Source organism: Thermobia domestica, chromosome 5 (assembly GCF_964235325.1).
Source record: "Thermobia domestica chromosome 5, izTheDome1.hap1.1, whole genome shotgun sequence".
Classification (NCBI taxonomy): Eukaryota; Metazoa; Arthropoda; class Insecta; order Zygentoma; family Lepismatidae; genus Thermobia; species Thermobia domestica.
The window spans coordinates 239,701,878-239,720,947 of NC_137458.1; the positions used below are offsets into that span (position 1 = coordinate 239,701,878).

Sequence of the window (19,070 nt, forward strand, 5' to 3'; positions counted from 1 at the left end):
ATAATTATTTTTTTTAAAGTATTTTTCATTTTCCTCTTTAACAACTAGCTGAGATGTCCGTAGATAAACGGGAAGAATAGTTAATAGGAGAAATATATAAAAAGTATATTTGAATCTCCTTACGCACACATTTGGGATGCACATTTAACCCTTAACGGTTCACTATCTTTTCTGTCTGTTTCCGGCACTGCTTGCAAAACAATATATCCACAGACTACCTTCCCCGTAAAATTTACCAGAGTTGTCACCAGGAGGCAATAGCTTCTTTGGATCGCGGAAGGCATGTACCCAAATAACCACAAGGAAAAATACGTGAAAACAGTAGTCTTCAAATGCAATAGGCAAGATCATAAATGTGTAGCCAAATGGTAACGAAAACTCGTTAAGGGTTAAATCGAAATGAAATAGTGAAAACCCAGACCCAAGTGTTAATTATCTTCAAAAAACATTTCAGATGGTGCAGTTATTTTTGTTTACGAAAAATTGACCGCATCCCTTCTACTCTTAGAAAACGCATTGCAGTCAAAGTGTAGGATTAATGAAAAACACCCAGGTTAACTCAAGTGCGAATTATGTTATTAACAGTCATTTTAAACATTGTAACAGTTTTTAAAGAACATGTCAGCTTATTTTCAGTGAGGAGTTTATATAGTGAGTTTCACTTCCCCCTACCTCGTAGGATGCACATTTTGATGAAAATTACATAATAATTTTTTACATCACATGCTTAAGCCGGCTAGGCTAAAGGAGGTGGTGATAAGAAATGAAGGAAAATGCTGCAACGAAGAAAGTGGAGGAAACTGGAGAACCCCGAGAAAACACACGCACACGGTGTTTGTCCACCACAAAGTTCATTGGCGCGGGCTGGGATCGAACTAAGGACCCCATGCACCAGAAATGGACGCTCTACCACTGAGCCACCGCGGCCCCTCTTCTCAATTGAAATTATAGGGCGTTACTGAGCTTTCGTAAACTGTTACTTTTGCCCATCTTCACGAACAATCGAAGCAGTTGTGTTGATGTTAACGTTTGTGTTTACACTTGCTAAAGCTCTGCCTTGTTTCACCGGTAGTAGCCGTTTTTCTGTGAACAACTCATTAAACCATCTGAATACAGAAGATCAAGGTAATACATGTTTTCCATATACTTCCTGCAGCTTTTCACGTGTTTAGGTCATTGTATGCTTCGAAGGGAAACAAATTTTATTGCTGCGTACTGTTCCTCCCATGTCATCTTCATTGCTTTTTAAACGCGTGTGAAAGAAGAGATAAAGGAAGATACATACGCTACTGCTATATACACTCTAAAGGTAACATGGGTTCAATCCCATATTTTTGAAATATTGTATAGAAGTTCGCAAAATTAAAATTTATATAGAACTATCCCAATAATATTTGGTCTAGGAATTAATTCGTGCGGGTGGACAAGAGGTGGCGCAACGAACGGAGCGTCCCACAGTTCCGTGTATCCACACATATGTTGCAAACCCCTGTCATCGCGTATCGTTTGTAGTATAGGGCAGTGGATTAAAGCGTCAACAACACCAGTTTGTAGTTAAGTGAACATGGCGCAATTTGTGCCTGATAAAGTGTTTTTGCGGGGTGTCCTGCTGCATTACTTTAACATGCAGAAAGGTGCGACTGAAAGTCATCGTATTTTTGTGGAAGTGTATGGTGACCATGCTCTAGCTGAGCGAACGTGTCAGAAGTGGTTTGCACGGTTTAGAAGTGGTGATTTCGGCTTGGCAGACCAAGAGCGAGCTGGACAGCCAAAAAATTTCAAGACGAAGAATTGACAGCATTGCTCGAGCAGGATTCGTGTCAAACGCAGGAACAACTTGCAGCAGCATTAGGCGTTGATCAAACAACAGTCTCCAAACGCTTGAAAGCCATGGGAATGATTCAAAAGATGTCACATTAGGTTCCACATGAATTGAAAGACAGAGACGTTGAAAGACGAAAAACCATTTGCGAATTGCTGCTTCAACGACAGAGCAGAAAGCGGTTTCTGCATCGAATTATTACGGGTGATGAGAAGTGGATCCATTACGAGAACCCTAAACGAAAAAAGGCCTGGGTGAAACCAGGTGAACCAGGTCCATCACAACCAAAACGAGATATTCACTGTGCAAAGGTTATGCTGTGCATATGGTGGGATATGAAAGGTGTGGTGTACTATGAGCTGCTGCAACCGGGTGAAACTATGAATGGAGAACGTTATCGACGACAAGTAATGCGTTTGAAGCAAGCTCTGGCGAGAACACGACCAGAATGGGAGAACAGACATGATAAACTTATTGTTCAACATGATAACGCTCGCCCACATGTCGCAAAACCGGTCAAAACCTATTTAGAAAATGTCGGATGGGAAGTTTTACCCCACCCGCCGTATTCACCAGACGTTGCTCCTTCGGACTACTACTTGTTCGATTGCATGAACAACGATTTGATTGGACAGCGGTTTACTTCTTCAGAAGATATCGAAACATGGGTCTCTGACTGGATCGCTTCCAAGGATGAGGACTTCTTTCGCCACGGAATCCGTACATTGCCTGACAGATGGGCGAAAGTGGTGGCTAGCGATGGACAATATTTTTCTTAAGGTATTTATGTATTTTGTGTTTGTACTACAGCTTCAATGTGTGCGTACCAACCGCACGAATTAATTCCTAGACCAAATAGTAGACTTAATTTGATTGCGAGTAGTCATTAAAACAAACTTCTCTTTTTCAGGACAGCTTGTCAGTGTGTAGCGACTGTAACCTGCATGTCAGATTTCCAAAGACAGTCTCTTATCGACAGGCATTTGAGTGCTGAAAATGCAAGAAAATGTGCAGTACAATACAATAGTATATTAAAGTGCCAAAGTGAAGTAAAGCTACAGCACAGCGACCAAGGTATGAATAGTAAACTTTTGCTAACTTATGGACCTTTGATCATAAGAACATAAAAGAAATAACACATGACGTGAATGATACGGTAAAACAAGACAGATTTTTGTGTTAGGGTCTTGCCCAGAAATCAGTATGCTTACTAATAATGAGAGACAACTGAAAAAAAATAACGTTCTCAGTGTGTAGAATTGTTAAAATATTACATGGTACTTTACATACAATTCTCGTGACTATGTAGTTAGCATATGGGCTGTTAGTGCGGAAGACTCGGCTTGAATTCCTCGTGTGAAAGCCTGTTCGGGTCGCACATCAAGCTGTAGGTTTACGTCTTACGTGGCCTAGTAAACCCTAACCAACAACTATACTTCTTTTTATAGGAGGTTTAAACAATAATTGAATGTTGTTTAACCAGCCAGACGAGATTGTAAGACCCGTATTGCCTAAATCACAAAGGTGAGTCAAAAGTCCTGCAATATTTTAACAATTCAAACAGCAGGTACTTGGGTGTATACGCCATAAACACAAGGTCAAATTAACTCAAGAAATAGTGTGGCAGGCGGACTGTTTAACACGGAGGCCGCCACTCTGTCAGTATCTTCAGTCAGGTTTTAAGGGCAATGACGAAAAGTGCTCAACAACCTCTGATATGTTAACTAGTACTGTATGAGGTCGAACTCGGACATAACATTGAAGCAGCAACCCAAAACATTTGTCATGCGAGTGGGGAAGATGCAGTAAACCAACTCGTTGGCTCGAAAAATATCGTGCATGTTTAAAAATGTCGAAGATCAGCCGAGGTCTGTCCGCCCCAGGTAACAGATTTTGAGGTCATACAGCGTGCCATTGAAGAAAATTCATCCACCAGTGCACGACGATTGTCAAACCAACTCGGTATGTTCCAATTCCACTGTGGTGCGTCACCTTCACGAACTCGGCAAAACAATCAGGAAGTGCCGAATTGTACCACATGAGTTTACTTCAACTTAGGTCCAGATGAGAGTAGATATATGCAGACAACTGCTGAAAAATCCGCGTTATATGTGTTTCCTGAAACGGATTGTTACATGCGACAAAAAAGGGTACTTTCTCGAGATCCGAATGTGCAAAATGAGTGGTTGAGCAACTTCAACTTCCAGAACCGGTCGGCAAACAACCGTTTTTAGCAGAAAATTATGCTCTGTGTGGTGGAACTATGAGGGAGTAAGTTCACTTCGAATTTGCTCCTAACGATTGTACTGTTAATGTCAAATTTTTTTTCGAATAGTTGTAGCGGATGTGTTCTGCCACTATTCTACGCCAAAAATATCCTGCATTTGTAAACCGAAAACGCGCCTTGCAGCAACAAGATTACTCAAAAACATTCGCAACTCGAAAAACTCAATAAAATGCGAGAACTTATGCTATCGAACTGATTCCACATGTAATCTTGACCTTTCCCTTTCGGATTACTGCCCGTTTCAATCCACTACACACTTCCTGAACGATGTTTTATCAGCCAGCAGGAGGAGGAAACAGCAAGGACTGACTTTTTTTTTTTTTTTTTTTGGCCTCTAAGGACGAGACCTGGTATTGACGTGGAATCGAGAAACTGGCTGCAGATAGCCCAACACAAGGAACTACACTTCAAATGTTAATTTGCTTTCATATTATAATAAATATAAGTATGTTGTGTACCAGAGCATTCTGAGACGTATTACTCATCTTTGTAAAAACTATGATTAGGTTTTCGTTGAATGCTAATGACGTAATTTTCTCTTTGTTTTTCTTTTTTTACGTTCTATATCATAATGTTGATATCAGTGTTGGAAGTAACAAAATTTGAGAAATATACACGAGAATTATAAGTAAAAATCCAGTTTTTCCTTCCCAAGTTTTGAATGTTACCAAAGAAAAAGTAAAGTAAGGGTAGAAAGTTTCGGAAACACCTGGTAGCAACTGGCATCTTGTCAGAACAATGAAGGAAAAGAGTTACACTTTTCAGTTTGAAGGAAGTCGCCAGTTTGTTTTAGCGATATTTTAATCTCTGAAATTCTTTAACTTAGGTTCCCCCTGTTTTCCCTGTTTAATTCAGATCATTCAAAGTCCCTACTAAGTCTTTTTTAAAATATAAAGAGTACGTAAGAAGTCTCCATAAAATTTATTAATTACTGAATTAACTAGTGGTTTCTATAAATTAATCAGATATAACTATATTTTCTCTTTCTAGATCTTCCGAAATCTAGTAATGCTCATATGAAGGGAATACAATTGAGCAAGGTCGTATCCGTTGCAGATGTTTTTCTTCCTATTAATATCACCGAGGAAGTAACAAAGGTAAGGATAAGAAGCGTTTAGATTAATATATTTGGGGTGCAGTACTGTAAGAACTAGATTAGTCGTTTCCAACTGGATATTCTATGACGTCACAGCTTACTGTTCGTATTCTAAGTAAATCACGGAGGGAGAACAAGAAAGTAGCAAACCTAGTGTTGATAAAAGACAGTGGTGACAGACAAACTAGGCGTACTTGTGGATATATGACCAATTGTACACAGCCAACACTTGTCATAGTTTATTCTATCTATCTCGTTTTCTCCCCCTCTTTACTCAACTTGTTCTGGGGGGCATGATGGCTCAGCGGTAGAGGGCTTACCTCTGGTGCGTGAGGTCCCTGGTTCGATCCCCGGCCAGGTAAGTTTGTGGTGGACAACATCGTGTCCGTGGGTTTTCTCGGGGTAGTCCCGTTTCCTCCCACTTTCTTATTCCACGAATTCTTCCATCATCATTCACTTGCTTTAATCATTGTCTGCCTTAACCTAAAGGGCACAATCGTCGGACCTTAAACTGATATATTTAACTTCATTTCAACCTGTTTTGTGTCCTGCTCGTAATGGTAAAAGCCTGGTTCTACTTACGTCATACATCGATCAGTTCGAAATGACTACTAGATAAATATTCCGACATGGCGTCTACCTGGAAGCTTCACAACGTTTTCCTCTGTTCGTTAACTTTTCTCCGTACTAATTTGTCTACCTCCGCCTGATGAAATATTTAGCGAAAGCAGTACACCCTGTTTTCTGGTAAGTATAAAAATTCAGATGCATATTTATTATATTTACCTGGATTCTGAGTTTGTCTTTTGAGACAGTATTGCGTTTACATACTGATCTGTGAACTTCTATAATGTTTAGGAAAAGGTAGTAGGTAAGTTTATAAATAAGGAAATGAAATTGCTCTATACTATACCCAATTATGTTATTAAAATAAAGTATAAGAAATTCGAAGTAGACTAGTAGAATGAAGTTCCCTGTACTCAGCGTGTGTTATAGGGATTTAAGTATACTGTATCCAGACATTAAACTTCAAACATAAAAGATCTTATCATGTTTCCGGGAAATTTGAAATTCTATCAGTGTCAGTGTTCGCTGACACTTTAATCAATGACTTCTATTGCAGTTATCACAAATGGGAATTCATTATGCTGCTTCAGATTCCACTTTGAACTGTAGATCCACGTCTCATGTAGCCTCGATGCTTTAAAGGGACGCTAAACTCAGAGTCAATCAATCCGGTTTCAGTATTTTCCAGCCCTGACAGTTTCGAAGTGTACGGTATTATAGTTTCAGAATGCAAAACGAATTAGTTTGTTTATATTTAATGCCATAGATTTTGTTATATAAAATGTTAATTTTTAATATCTTTCAAATTTAGAGAGTAACCACTGCATCTTTGAGAAAAACATCTGATATATTGAAATAATAATGTTTTTCCTCTATCTGTTCTCTTACATACCCCTCGTAATAATATGCAGTAGTTAGTATTGCTACATTGTTGGATAAAAATTTCGCCATCTATCTTTACCTCTTCCCTGTCCTTGTTGACCCTAGTTTATGTAATTCAGTCACATCAAATCAAATGAAATGAAATTTCTGGTTTAACTTCCCATAGAACGTAAAGTAGATGGATGGATATAATTCTATCATTCGGATGGACGGACTATCATTCACTATCATCAAAGCGAATAATAGTGAAATAATTGGTAGAATGAAAAATGATGAGAACTCCGCGATAACCCACAGACACAATGCTTTTCACCACAAACTCTTGTAGCCGAGAATTAAAACAGGGATCCCTTCCCCTAGAGGAGCATTCTACTATTGAGCCACTGTGCCCTCAACTCAGTCATATATTACAGTATCTGATCATGATCAAGTCTTTTTTTTTATTTGTAATTATATCAATTTTTTTGTTTCATAATTTCTCTCTTCATTCTCTTTTTTTCTCGTAAGATTTTTGTTTGGATCTTTTGTTTTTCTGACTAACACTTTCTTTTTACTTATTTTTTTATTTTTTTGATATATTAAAGAAACACTAAAATGTTTTATTTATTAAAATTCGATATGCAGTAATTTTATTCTTGTTTATAGAGCTTAAGGAACATTTGTTAACGGTATATTCTAATTTACTAACCTGCGACACTTCCTGTAATCATCATCAAATTCTGGTTTGAACTGTATATTTCGGATGAATTCACCTTCCCCAGTAATGAGTAGGTTTATTTCATCTTGGAAGAACAGTTGATCACATGCTAAGGTTTTGCGACTCTAGTGTAAGATATCACTACGTAGCATTAGAAACAAAAACTCTTCTTATAACGGGAAGATCACTTCTGAAAGCTGAATTTCTTCAATGTTAAATTCTTGAAAATTTGTCCAAAAATAGCGTATACTCCCTAGAATTCAACTAATTATGGCGCTTATTTAATTTCTAACGAGTGTTTGCTTGGTTTGTGAAGAAGTAGTTTGAGATACACGTTAATAATTGAAAAGTATCTCTTTTGTGTGTGTTCACGTGATCTCTTCCTCTTATAAGAAGTGTTATGTGGTATCTTTATCGAAAACCATTTTGATTTAATTCGTTCCACAGCAGTTGCAGCATCTTAGCATGTAATCAGTTTATATATATGTATGTAAGATGAAATAATCCTATCTACCATTGAGAAAGGATAGTTGAAAATTCTATCTTAGATATATAGTTCAAACCAGAATATATGATGATTATACGAATATCTTGCATGTTAGTAAATTAGAATATAATGAGTGTAATTTTCTGTATAAATGTTGTTTTACAGCCACAAGGAAGCAATTTAGTTCTGGTACCTTCAACTCTTACGAATTTGAGAAGTCTGGCCTTGGCAGTGGCTGGAGGAAAAGCTGTTTGTCTTCAAGGACCAGTAGGAAGTGGCAAAACAGCACTTGTGGAATATTTAGCTGCTGTTACTGGTTAGTGTTCATCCAGATTAAGTAAAGTGAAATGACTGAGTACTATTGAACTTTTCTCTTAATTTTATTTATTTACTACAAAAGTTAAACACGAATTATAACTATTTGAAATGAATTTTACATCTTATGTTACTATTGTGAACTTAATATTTATAATTTGGACAGTTTATTTACTTTCTTTCAAAAATTTGGGATTGTCTTACTTCTATATTCTCTTAAACACTGAAATTTTCATATTTTGCAGTACGTAATAGCTCGTTTGCGATTATATATTATGCTGAAGATGAAGAGCTGAAATTAACAGCTTTGAGTATCTATGTCATTTTTTTTTCAGCCTGTTTTATATGTTGCATTATTTGTCTGTTTTCTTTAAAATGAACTGGAGATCTGACGACGATATTTTACTGGTTCCTTCTTCAGGTCTAATTAAATGTTTCTTGCTTTCTCAAAACGAATTTGTTATACATAAATATACAATTACGTATATATTAATATTATATTAAATTTGTATCATATAAATATAATATTACATAAATGTACTATATAGGGGTGGCAAATCTCGGAATTTTTACTTTCCGGAATCCGGAAAGTAAAATCGGAAAAATTTCGGATTTAGGTGAAAATCCGGAATTCAAAAATTCCTGAATTTAGAAAATTCCGAAATTCAGAAAAATTCCAGAATTTTTCTGAATTGCGTAATTTTTCCGAAGCCCGAAAAGTGAGATTTCTGCCGGAATCGGGATTTCGGAAAATTTTGGCTATCCTAGTACTATTACTTCCAAGTAGAAACCAGTAAAATCAAATTATGAAAATTCCAGATTATTTCAAAGGAAGGAAAAAAAATAATTCTCTTTGTAAGTCAGTGGACTAAAATATAGCAAAGATGGAGCAGGTATTCAGCATCATTAAGTGAAGCAACAGAGAAAGAAAGAAATTAATTTAGGAAGATATTAATTTTAAATTTAGGAAAATGGAGAAAGTTAATTTTAAATCTAGGAAAATGATATCTGTCTAATTGGTTACTACATATTACATTGCAACAAAAGGCATTTTTTTGTACTTCGAGCACTAATTTTGTCACTTCCCGAAGATGTTAATAGGCATAGTTCTTACCTGTCATGAAAGTAGGGAACTTAACCTTCATGCCACTCATGGGCTATATTCTGTCCCGAATGGGGTGTACATTTACCTAATTAAAGTAAGTGTGGAAATGACAGAACTTATGTTTGAAAGATCTCATATCGCGACAAGCCTCGCATAATCTGAAATTTTGAGAGGACTTTAATTCATCTGGTGGATTAGGAAGTAGTCCGTTATTTTCATTTGAGAAATAATTGCAGTATCTTATTTATATAACTACAGTTGTGATATGGGCGCTTAGAATCTAAAACAAACACAATACGCATTTCGTTCCACAAGATAACACTGTTCAACAATGAAGATAAAAATTGGAAGTTAGTTCTAGTTTTCATTTTACACGTATCTTAACATATTGGTAAGTTTGAACGAATTTATGAAAACTCGTTGTCCTAGGGTAGCAGCCGTGATAACATCGATCTTTAGCTTTTCTAAACAATAATGTCAGTTGTGTTATGTTGTGGACACGTAGTACAGGTATGTGAAGACTGTAAACATATTCAGGAAAATATGTAAGGAGGGGCGAGGGAGTGTCACAAACGTGGTGATTTGTTTTAATATACAAATATTTCACGGCATTGTGTGGACAGTGCCAAACACTGCAGTTACGTGTGTGAAGAAGTAACATTTTATTCTCTAAAGTAGTGTAATATCATTACTGAAAACAGCCTACCAGTTAATTTGGATGCAGATTCGGTGATCAGGATTTAACTTGGTCGCCATATGTTTGTAGTTCTTATGCCAGCAATCTAAGAAATTGGATAAACGAGAGAGAAAAAAAAAGCTATATGTTTTTTACAGTACCTATGGTTTGAAGGGAACCCACGAACCACACAACAGACTGTTATTTTTATACGAGTCCCCCAGTTGAATAGTGAACTTCTGAAAAGGAAATGAAACTGATAGCACATCCTAACCTTGCATCTTCCATTCGTCGTCTTTACTATTTAGGACTGTGGCATTACCAACAGAGGGGGCCGTTTCCACCACAATGTACGCGCAGATGATACTGGAGAAATAAGGGGGTTGAGTATTGACAGTGTGGCCCTTAGTAACCTCACCTCAAAAACACCTTAATCTGTAAACCGAAAATATAAATAATACACTAGAGCAGATGTTCTATAATTGAAATATTAAGAGAGTAAACAAACTTTATTTATTTGCTAATTTATGGTTTGTCTGTTTTATGGCTTTTTCATTCATTCCAATTCATTTTGAAAAGAGTACACACATTGTGTGAGCCGTGTGTCATTCATTGAATAGGTAGCATACGATTGAATAGTTTTACGATGGACCCGATCTGAAGTAAGAGCATACGAAACTATGTGTGAAATTTACGTACTACAAAGCTTTAATAGCAGATATTGTTTTAAATGATAATGTGTTTGTAATTAGATGAAGAGAGTAGAATCATTTATATTTCTAAACGAAAAGTTTGATAGACTAAATAGCAGAAGGTGTGGTTAGAGAATAGTGTGATATTGATGAACTTCAGTTACCGTGAATAAAAGTAATATTCTCTATTCAAGTGCTTTTTCAAGAGTTAAATTAATGTATATTTCATATTATGTGACAGGTCGTGGTAAACCTCCGCACCTTATAAAAGTTCAACTTGGAGATCAAACCGACAGTAAAATGTTATTAGGAACATACAGGTGCACAGACATACCAGGAGAATTTGTATGGCAGCCGGGTGTTTTAACGCAGGTAAAATACTTCATTGTTTTTAAAACTATGTAGTAATAAAAATATAATTGTAATTTGTGGTAATGGTTTGTAGCTAAGTGATAAAAATTTGTGATGCAAATTAAGGATGAAACTAAATTGCGATTTTTCAATCCAATGAAATTTTATTTTTTAATTTTCTAAAAATTCTATTTATTAATTTCTGACGTAATAATGTAGTCATGTGAATTCTATGAAAATCAAGCATTCATCTAGCAAAACATACGTACACAGTTTTATACACATACGAAAGAAATTTTCAGTAACTTCTTACATTCATTAAGGACAATTCGAGGCTTGGTTAGGGAGAAGTAGATTAGGACTTCTTATTTTTAGCTAAGAAATTTGTGTAAAAATAATTTTGTTTTGCAATTATATATATATATATATATATATATATATATATATATATATATATATATATATATATATATATATATATATATATATATATATATATATTGATACAGTTAACGTATCATCGTATCTGGCACATTGCACTGGTATTAAGAAATATCTAGTGTTGCTAGATTATATGAACTGCCTGCTGTGAACTTTTACAGGATAAAATTTACTAATCTGGTAATACTTGTTTTTGCGCATATAACAGTGCAGTTTCTGTGATACAAGTCAGCGGAACGTGAATACAAGAAGTCGTTCAGTGAGTGAATCATCTTATCGAGGGCTCGGAACCAAAGTACCTGCAGATGGATATCAAACAAATGCAAGAAACGCTGACAGTGGAATGCCTGGCGAGTATGGAGAATTTATTAGCGTTTTTCAATCAAGTTGAACAATGGTGTCAAGGAAAATCGTAGTAACATGTGGTATCAGTTGTTCTAAAGCATAATACTCGTAGCATCTCTGAGATGTACGATTTTCGATTTTTCATGCACATGTTCCAGTTCCAGCGCCCAAGTACACCGTTACATTGATCATCTGGCCAGATGGCAGCAGTTCGGTGCACGCAATATCCCCAAACTGTCCACGAAATACAAGCGCATAACATTCTATTAAGGCAATGATGACATCATGGAATATCGTAAAGAAGCTACTTCTGATCATACTTTGAGAGCGGATTCTTCCCTTGAGGAGACAGTAAAAGGAAGTAGGCAGTTGCTCGTATCACTTGATAAGATGAAGTCAACTCCTGTGGAACTCAATCCCCATTTTTTTCTTTGTTTCTTTCTCTCTTTTCTTTCTTTCTTTTTTCTTTCACTGTTTCCCAAGTTTCTGGAGACATTCACGAATGGATTCTGCACTGCAGTGGAGTGTTTCTTCCAGTGTTCACATAGAGTGTCCGCAGTCGTGATAGAATTCCAAACTCCTGCGCTTTCCACAGAAAACAAAATAAGGTCGTGATCCTGCACCGCATTAAAAACATCTACACAACTTGCGCGCCCAGGTATAGTACGTCCGCTATCCTGGTATACAGTTGCTGTCCGATGCCGACACACCGCGGGTGGTGTAGGATGTCACCAAACTCAGTATGGGGGCTTATTTATGGCTGGTCGAAGGAAAGTCAGTGAGGGTGACAGGTCTGTTGTTGCCACATTTTCCCTTTTGTGTTATTTCTAGAGGTCTTTTTCTTTATTTAAAAGAAAAAAAACTACATTAAAACATAATACCTAAGAATTTTGTATACGAGGAAACGGTTGCAAAACTGCTAATATATAGAGAGAAATAGTTAGCAATTGATAATAATAATTATTATCCATATTTAAGTATTACGTTTGTCCTACAGATTCCCTAAGTAGGTTTTAAATGAGCACATATGATTCTTTTATTAACCAATGAATCCATAATGACTTTAACAAACAAGCAATTGGAATTGTGCAGACCAGGAAATAAACCTTCATAATTATAACAAAAACACAATAACATGAAATCACGCAGATGTTCATTTCTAATTTATATTTCAACCAAATGCTACTGGATTTTTTTTTTTTTAATTTTATATTTTTCACTAGTTCCTAGAGTTTTTCCTAGTGTTGCTTTAATTCTACGTCTTTCCTACACGGCTAATTAAGCGTAATTTATTGTTAGGATACGTAGTATTAGACTAGTGTTTTTCCCGAGATGAGAAATATCTTTTAAATTCGAGACGAGATTAGAAAAATGACCATTCTAGGCTCATTTTCGAGACTAGAATCGAGACGAATCGATAAGTTCCACGAGTCTGGCGGGCAACTCTAGTTTATCCCAGTCTTAGCTCTCAAACTCTGTTTTATTGATACATGAATCATAACATAAAATCATAAGTTGATAGAATGATTGTACGAACACAGTGTAGAACATTTATCATTTTTATAAAGATACGCAAGTCTTAAGCCTATACTCCAATGATAAATATGGTTTGAGTTTTTTCATTCCCTTCATGAACCTCTCGTTACGCTTAAGGATTTTGGTAACTTCTAGATGAAATTAAGACAAGTGAATATTGTTTCACAGTTGAAACTATGTAATACTTCCAAACCATCCGAATACAGTACTTAAAACTTCGAAGTAGTCTGCTACATCTACAACTACTGGATATAATAGAGGAATAATATCAAAGAAAGAACCTGTTCCTGAGTCCATATATATAAAACAGTTCTCGCTATTCCGTACTGTTTCTGATCAGTGGCGAAATGTTGAAACCAAAAATCGTTAATTTCGATCATTTCCAGTTTGAATACAGGATTAAGGAAGGGTATACTGTAGAACTATTCTTGGGACGCTGAATAGATTGCAAAAGAAGTGCTTCTCAATATCTTTTCCAGTTCTCTATGAAAATCAGTATTTAAACCAGAAGTACTATAGATTGAACTACTTCCGGTTTCGATAGATTGCAGGTTGTGATTATATATATATATATATATATAATATAGATATATAATACTCCTGAGACCATGAATCGATTGCAGAAAAATGTTCCTCGCTGTCTATTACTATTTTTGTTCTATGGCGATAAACATTGAAACCCGAAATAATTACTTTTAATTACTTCTGGTTTGAATAGAGGGTTAATGGAGAAGACGACCTGTTTCTGGGGTGCTGAATCGATTGCAAAATCCGCATCTCGATATCTCCTATTGTTTTGGCTGTGATAACTGACGACAGACGAACGGACGGACAAACCCGTTCTTTAAGACTTCCGACACTTATGCATAGCATAGTTTGAAAATCTAAAAAAATCAGGTCATAAATTTTGTATGTGAATTTACAAAATGAAACGAGACGAGGACATCTTTTTCGATAATCGAAACTAGAGAAAAAAAAAAAATCTTCGAAAAGAGAGACGAGATGTGACTTTCAAAATTTAGATAAGGAAACCCTATTTCTCGGTCGACTCGTGAACACCACTATATCAGACGTATTTATTATTATATTGGTAATAGTATTCGAACTGTGTTATACAATAGGCTTCAGTGTTTATCAAAATTGGAGAGTGCGTCTATTACAGTACGTTCTTTAGGTTTTGCTACAGTTAATAGTTACAATTTATATAACGCTTATATTCTATTGCTATAGTATTTAATCAGTGCTCAAGGTGGACGTTTATGCTTATTGTGTTACATTGCTCTAGTTTCCAGGAAAATGTTTACTTTATCTGAGTTACGGGAAAGTAAAAGAAAAGTGTGTTGTGATTTAAAAAAAAAAAAAAAAAAAAAAATGACCGAGAAAAAGGAAAAAAAGGAAGAAGGAAAAATAGTCACTGACCATCCCTTTCTTGACAATTTGAAAAGACATAAGGCAACGTCGTACAAGCATTGATGGATCGGTTTTGCCAGCGGGAGAGTTGTCCGCTGACGTTATTTGAGTGCTGTTTTGCGGTTTTTGGGGGAAAGGGACCATGCCTTTGAGTTTCTGAAACTGTATAAGAGGATAGTGAACAGAGTATATCTACGTGACAGTGGCGAGCAAGCGAATCATATCACACCATTCCGTCAGTTGAGATATGATCAGTGCAGAGGAGGATTCAATGCATCTTTTGGCCTACGAAATTCTCATCCGAGACAACGTCTTCATCATTAATATAGTAGCGTCCTCTATTATGATCCAGTTCATGAAAATAATATCCGGCAATGGGATTGCCTGCTGTAGGAAACAGGCAGTTTGTTGGAGGCAGCACATCCCGAAAGATAATCTAACCACTTATTTTATTACACCTCAGTTCGTATATATATATATATATATATATATATATATATATATATATATATATAGTTATTACGTAAATTAAAGATAGCTTGAAGAAACATACACCAGTTTAGAATGCACATAAATCTATATTTGACGAGAATAACTGATTTTAACGCACTATTCAAAATTATACATCTAACAACTATGGCGACACTCACAATTATACTTATAAACATCTCCTTGACAGCGACTAACATTACCATAGCAACGAAAAAGACAAAATATCTATATCAATCTACTAAATATTTTCTTCTTCTACTACTTTATAACAAATGCTTGAGCACTGCTGCCCTGATTATAATCGAAAAAGAACAGTATACAACGTTATTGTTGTACATCTGTTAGTGAAAGTTAATTGAGGCTGTACGTAATAGTTACCTACGAAGCCTAAGAAAATGGGTGCATAGGTGTGCTTGGAGTCTAGGCCTTAGGAACACCACAGTACACAAAGTGTTGAAGAAATGTCTCTCTGTTTTACGGTTTGCAAATTGCGACTCTTACTTGCAGTCCGCACAAAAGGTTCAACTTGATAACGTGAACAATTTGTACACAATCGTGTACGATGATGGAGCTACATTCCATGTGATCGTATTCATAGACAGTTTGAACGTTACGACACTAAAGAGAACACATGCTGAGCCCTGGAACATGATGAATCTGTATGTGCATTTTTCTTTATCGAGCAGAGTGTGATCTCTGACAACTCTCTTTACATGTTGCAATTATATGCAGTGTTACAATTTGAACAGGAAGTGCAGAGGCCACTCTTTTACACGATAACCTTGTATCCATAGATTTTGTCTAGGTTCTCTCGTTCCTTTCCACAATCTCGTTCCACCAATTCTTTCGTAATCTCTCATTTTTAATAGCCATCCTCTCCTTGAGCGTAAAGGGCATAATCGTGTAATGTAAGTTCTGACAAACATGGGTCGAGAAACTCCTCCTCTTAGAGTTTCTACCGCAAATGCGGAAATCATATTATAAAACATGTCAATTTGAAAACCGTATAATCTGTCGCAAACGCTTCATGAAAATACAGGGGAACTAGTATGCACTCCATCTAAATACCCATGTCTCAGAATCTTCCGATATAGGCATAACAAATTGTATATAGTAATTGGGGTACGTTGATACACTTTTAAGTATTAAGTGAGTACTCGGTGCGTGAGTACCAGAGGATTGTGAAACATGGATAGCTTATATTAATTTCTGTGCAATTCCATGAACCGCCTGCGATAGGTTCTATAATTTTGAATCTGGTGTGTTTTGAAACATGATTTTTCATACTTTTCGACAATTAATAACCCTGAAAGGAAGCGTTTCTCATGTTTATTCGAACTTTTTTCTTTAATTTGATATAAGAAATCGACTCCCTTCGTTTGGAGATATTAAATTTCCGCAGACTATATATTACGCGATGGCGAATGGCAGTGGCGGAGGATAAGAAAAGATAAATGGCTGGCGTGGTCACTACGTTTACCATACTTAATACATTTAGCCTTTTACTTGTAGAACTAGTTACCAGTGTTCGTATCAGCGATATTAAGCATTTTAAAACAAGAATCATTGAAGCTATCCATTTTATTACCACATGCACTGTGTCGTGTGTGTCAAGATCTTGTTACCAAATGCACTGTGTCGTGTGTGCCAAGATTTGAAGTATCGATTAAATGTGCGTAGGGTAACGAACTAAAGCCATATGGAGCAAGTTGCAAACTACACTAAATATGATAGGAAACCAGTAAAAGTTGCTTTAACATGTACAGTGTATGTGAAATGCTCAGTTACAATAATGAAAAGTTCTGAAACTTTACCGAAATTTGACGGATACACTATATTTAGCTATTATCTACCCCAACAGACACCTTGAGTGTCTCGTTGTCATTGCCATTCTTAAATATATTAAACTACAATTGTACTTTCTGCTCATTAAAACTGTTTGGAACCCCAATGGTTTCCATTTAACTAGAGAACCACAACCAACCGTTTACAAGAGGAAGAACTGACTAACACGTTATCTTCCATTTTTTTTCTTTCTTTTTGACAGAACGAAAGATGAATCGTTTGGAATGTATATACACACATAATGGTGTATCCAGAAAATATTATTCATATAATAGTAAAAAATCCATATATTTAGTAAAGAAGTTACGCGATGCAATAAACATTTTATGTGAACAAGAATGCTGTAGTCACTTCCAAACTAAACAGTTGGAGATCTCACGCTTCTTTTAGCGTCGCTTCCACTGTTCAAAACATTCAGAACGATCGCAAATAATTACCTCGTAACATTGGATGAATCTTATCGACGGCCTGTAATATCTTCCATTTCAAAGATGAAGGCGTATATCCCCCATATCCAGGGTTGCCAACTTTTATTTTCACTCACCATCGATGTAACCTTTTCTTTGAGAATCACATTGTCTGTGGTAAACCTGATCTGATGATAATTTTTGTAGTAACATTTAGAAAAACAAAGGTTCATCCTCTCACATATGAACAAACTGAAAATCTCTGCCGGTCGCAAAGTTCGGATCGCTCAGTACATTGATTACAAAATATGTGCTACGGGTAGGAAATAATTATTATTCCACTTTTATGACATGTATACCAATATAAAATGGTGCATTATTAAATTTCATTTTCAGGCTGTGATGGAAGGTCATTGGATCTTATTGGAAGACATTGATTCAGCACCTATGGATGTTGTGTCAGTTCTGGCTTCATTATTGGACACAGGATCTCTGAGTGTTCCTGGCTATCGGGATGATGTAAAGGCAGCTCCTGGATTTCAACTTTTTGTTACCCAAAGGTAAAAGATGAATCTAGCTATAAGATACCGTACGATCTATTAATGAATGAAGTAGATGAAATAATGACTGTTGTTTGAATAGCAATTCACTCAGATGTGAAGTGCCCAGAATTTGCGCTTGTAGCTTATGCTGTTCTGATCTCACGGTAAGCTGTAGGTCTAAGTCTCATATAGCGCAGGGGAACCAGTTTTAGGAAATAGAAAGACAGAGCACTCGGTGAACTGGCATAATTTGACAGTCTTCTTAGATACAAGCTTTACCGAGTCGTTATTCATTCCAATGAGGAAAAATACTCTAGCTTTCTGAAATAACCAATTTTTATTTATTTAACCTTATTCCAATTTTAATTTTTATGTTATCTTTTGACGCTTAAGATGAACCAAAATTAAGGGCATCGATTGTCTCTTGATTTTTTTTTTTTTTTTAATTGAATTCCTTATAGAATGGTTGATCTTTCCTTCGAACACTGTTTGAAGTCCATAGAAGAAATTACTAGTATATTACGCAACTACGAGTCAAAAACGGGACATTAAAGAAAAAAATAATAAAAAAGACATTTTGCGTCTAGTTTGCATTTTTCTCGGGACACCGGACGACTGTTTCAAAAAAGGAACAATCGCACGCAAAGGAGTGACTGTTCACCGTAATATAGCCTCACTGCTGAGAGGAAGGCTAAACTCCTATTTCCCAAAGTGTCCAGAAATATAGTAAAATTTCGCAGGATCATTAAAATCATGAAGAGACACGACCCTTCCAAATAAAACAGAGCCAGGACAAGATGGAAAGTGTCTCTGATTAGCCACCACGAGCCCTTCAGCAACACACAATCACTGTTATAGAAACAGCAACTTGTTGACTGATGCTCGCAGTGTTACTAGCCCCTCCGACTAAGAGGAAGGAACAGCTACCCTCAGATGTAAGAAGCCAGATAAAAATGTTGAAAATTTCAAAGAAAGAGTGATCATCTCTCGGCCAATAATAATAATAATAATAATAATAATAATAATAATAATAATAATAATAATAATAATAATAATAATATAACATCTCTAGATA

At 36.0% G+C, this 19,070-nt stretch overlaps 1 protein-coding gene across 5 annotated transcripts in view; it reads left to right on the forward strand.

Moving 5' to 3' along the window:
• The window catches only part of LOC145686490 (midasin-like), a 536,599-nt gene that overhangs the window by 18,676 nt on the left and 498,853 nt on the right, over nt 1-19,070 (forward strand). For all 5 annotated transcript variants that reach the window (XM_081759855.1, XM_081759854.1, XM_081759856.1 and 2 more), the window contains exons 4-8: nt 2,733-2,896; nt 5,100-5,206; nt 8,004-8,154; nt 10,868-10,998; nt 17,850-18,013. In XM_081759855.1, coding sequence (XP_081615981.1) covers nt 2,733-2,896; nt 5,100-5,206; nt 8,004-8,154; nt 10,868-10,998; nt 17,850-18,013 — 717 coding nt within the window. The remainder of the gene's footprint in view (nt 1-2,732; nt 2,897-5,099; nt 5,207-8,003; nt 8,155-10,867; nt 10,999-17,849; nt 18,014-19,070) is intronic.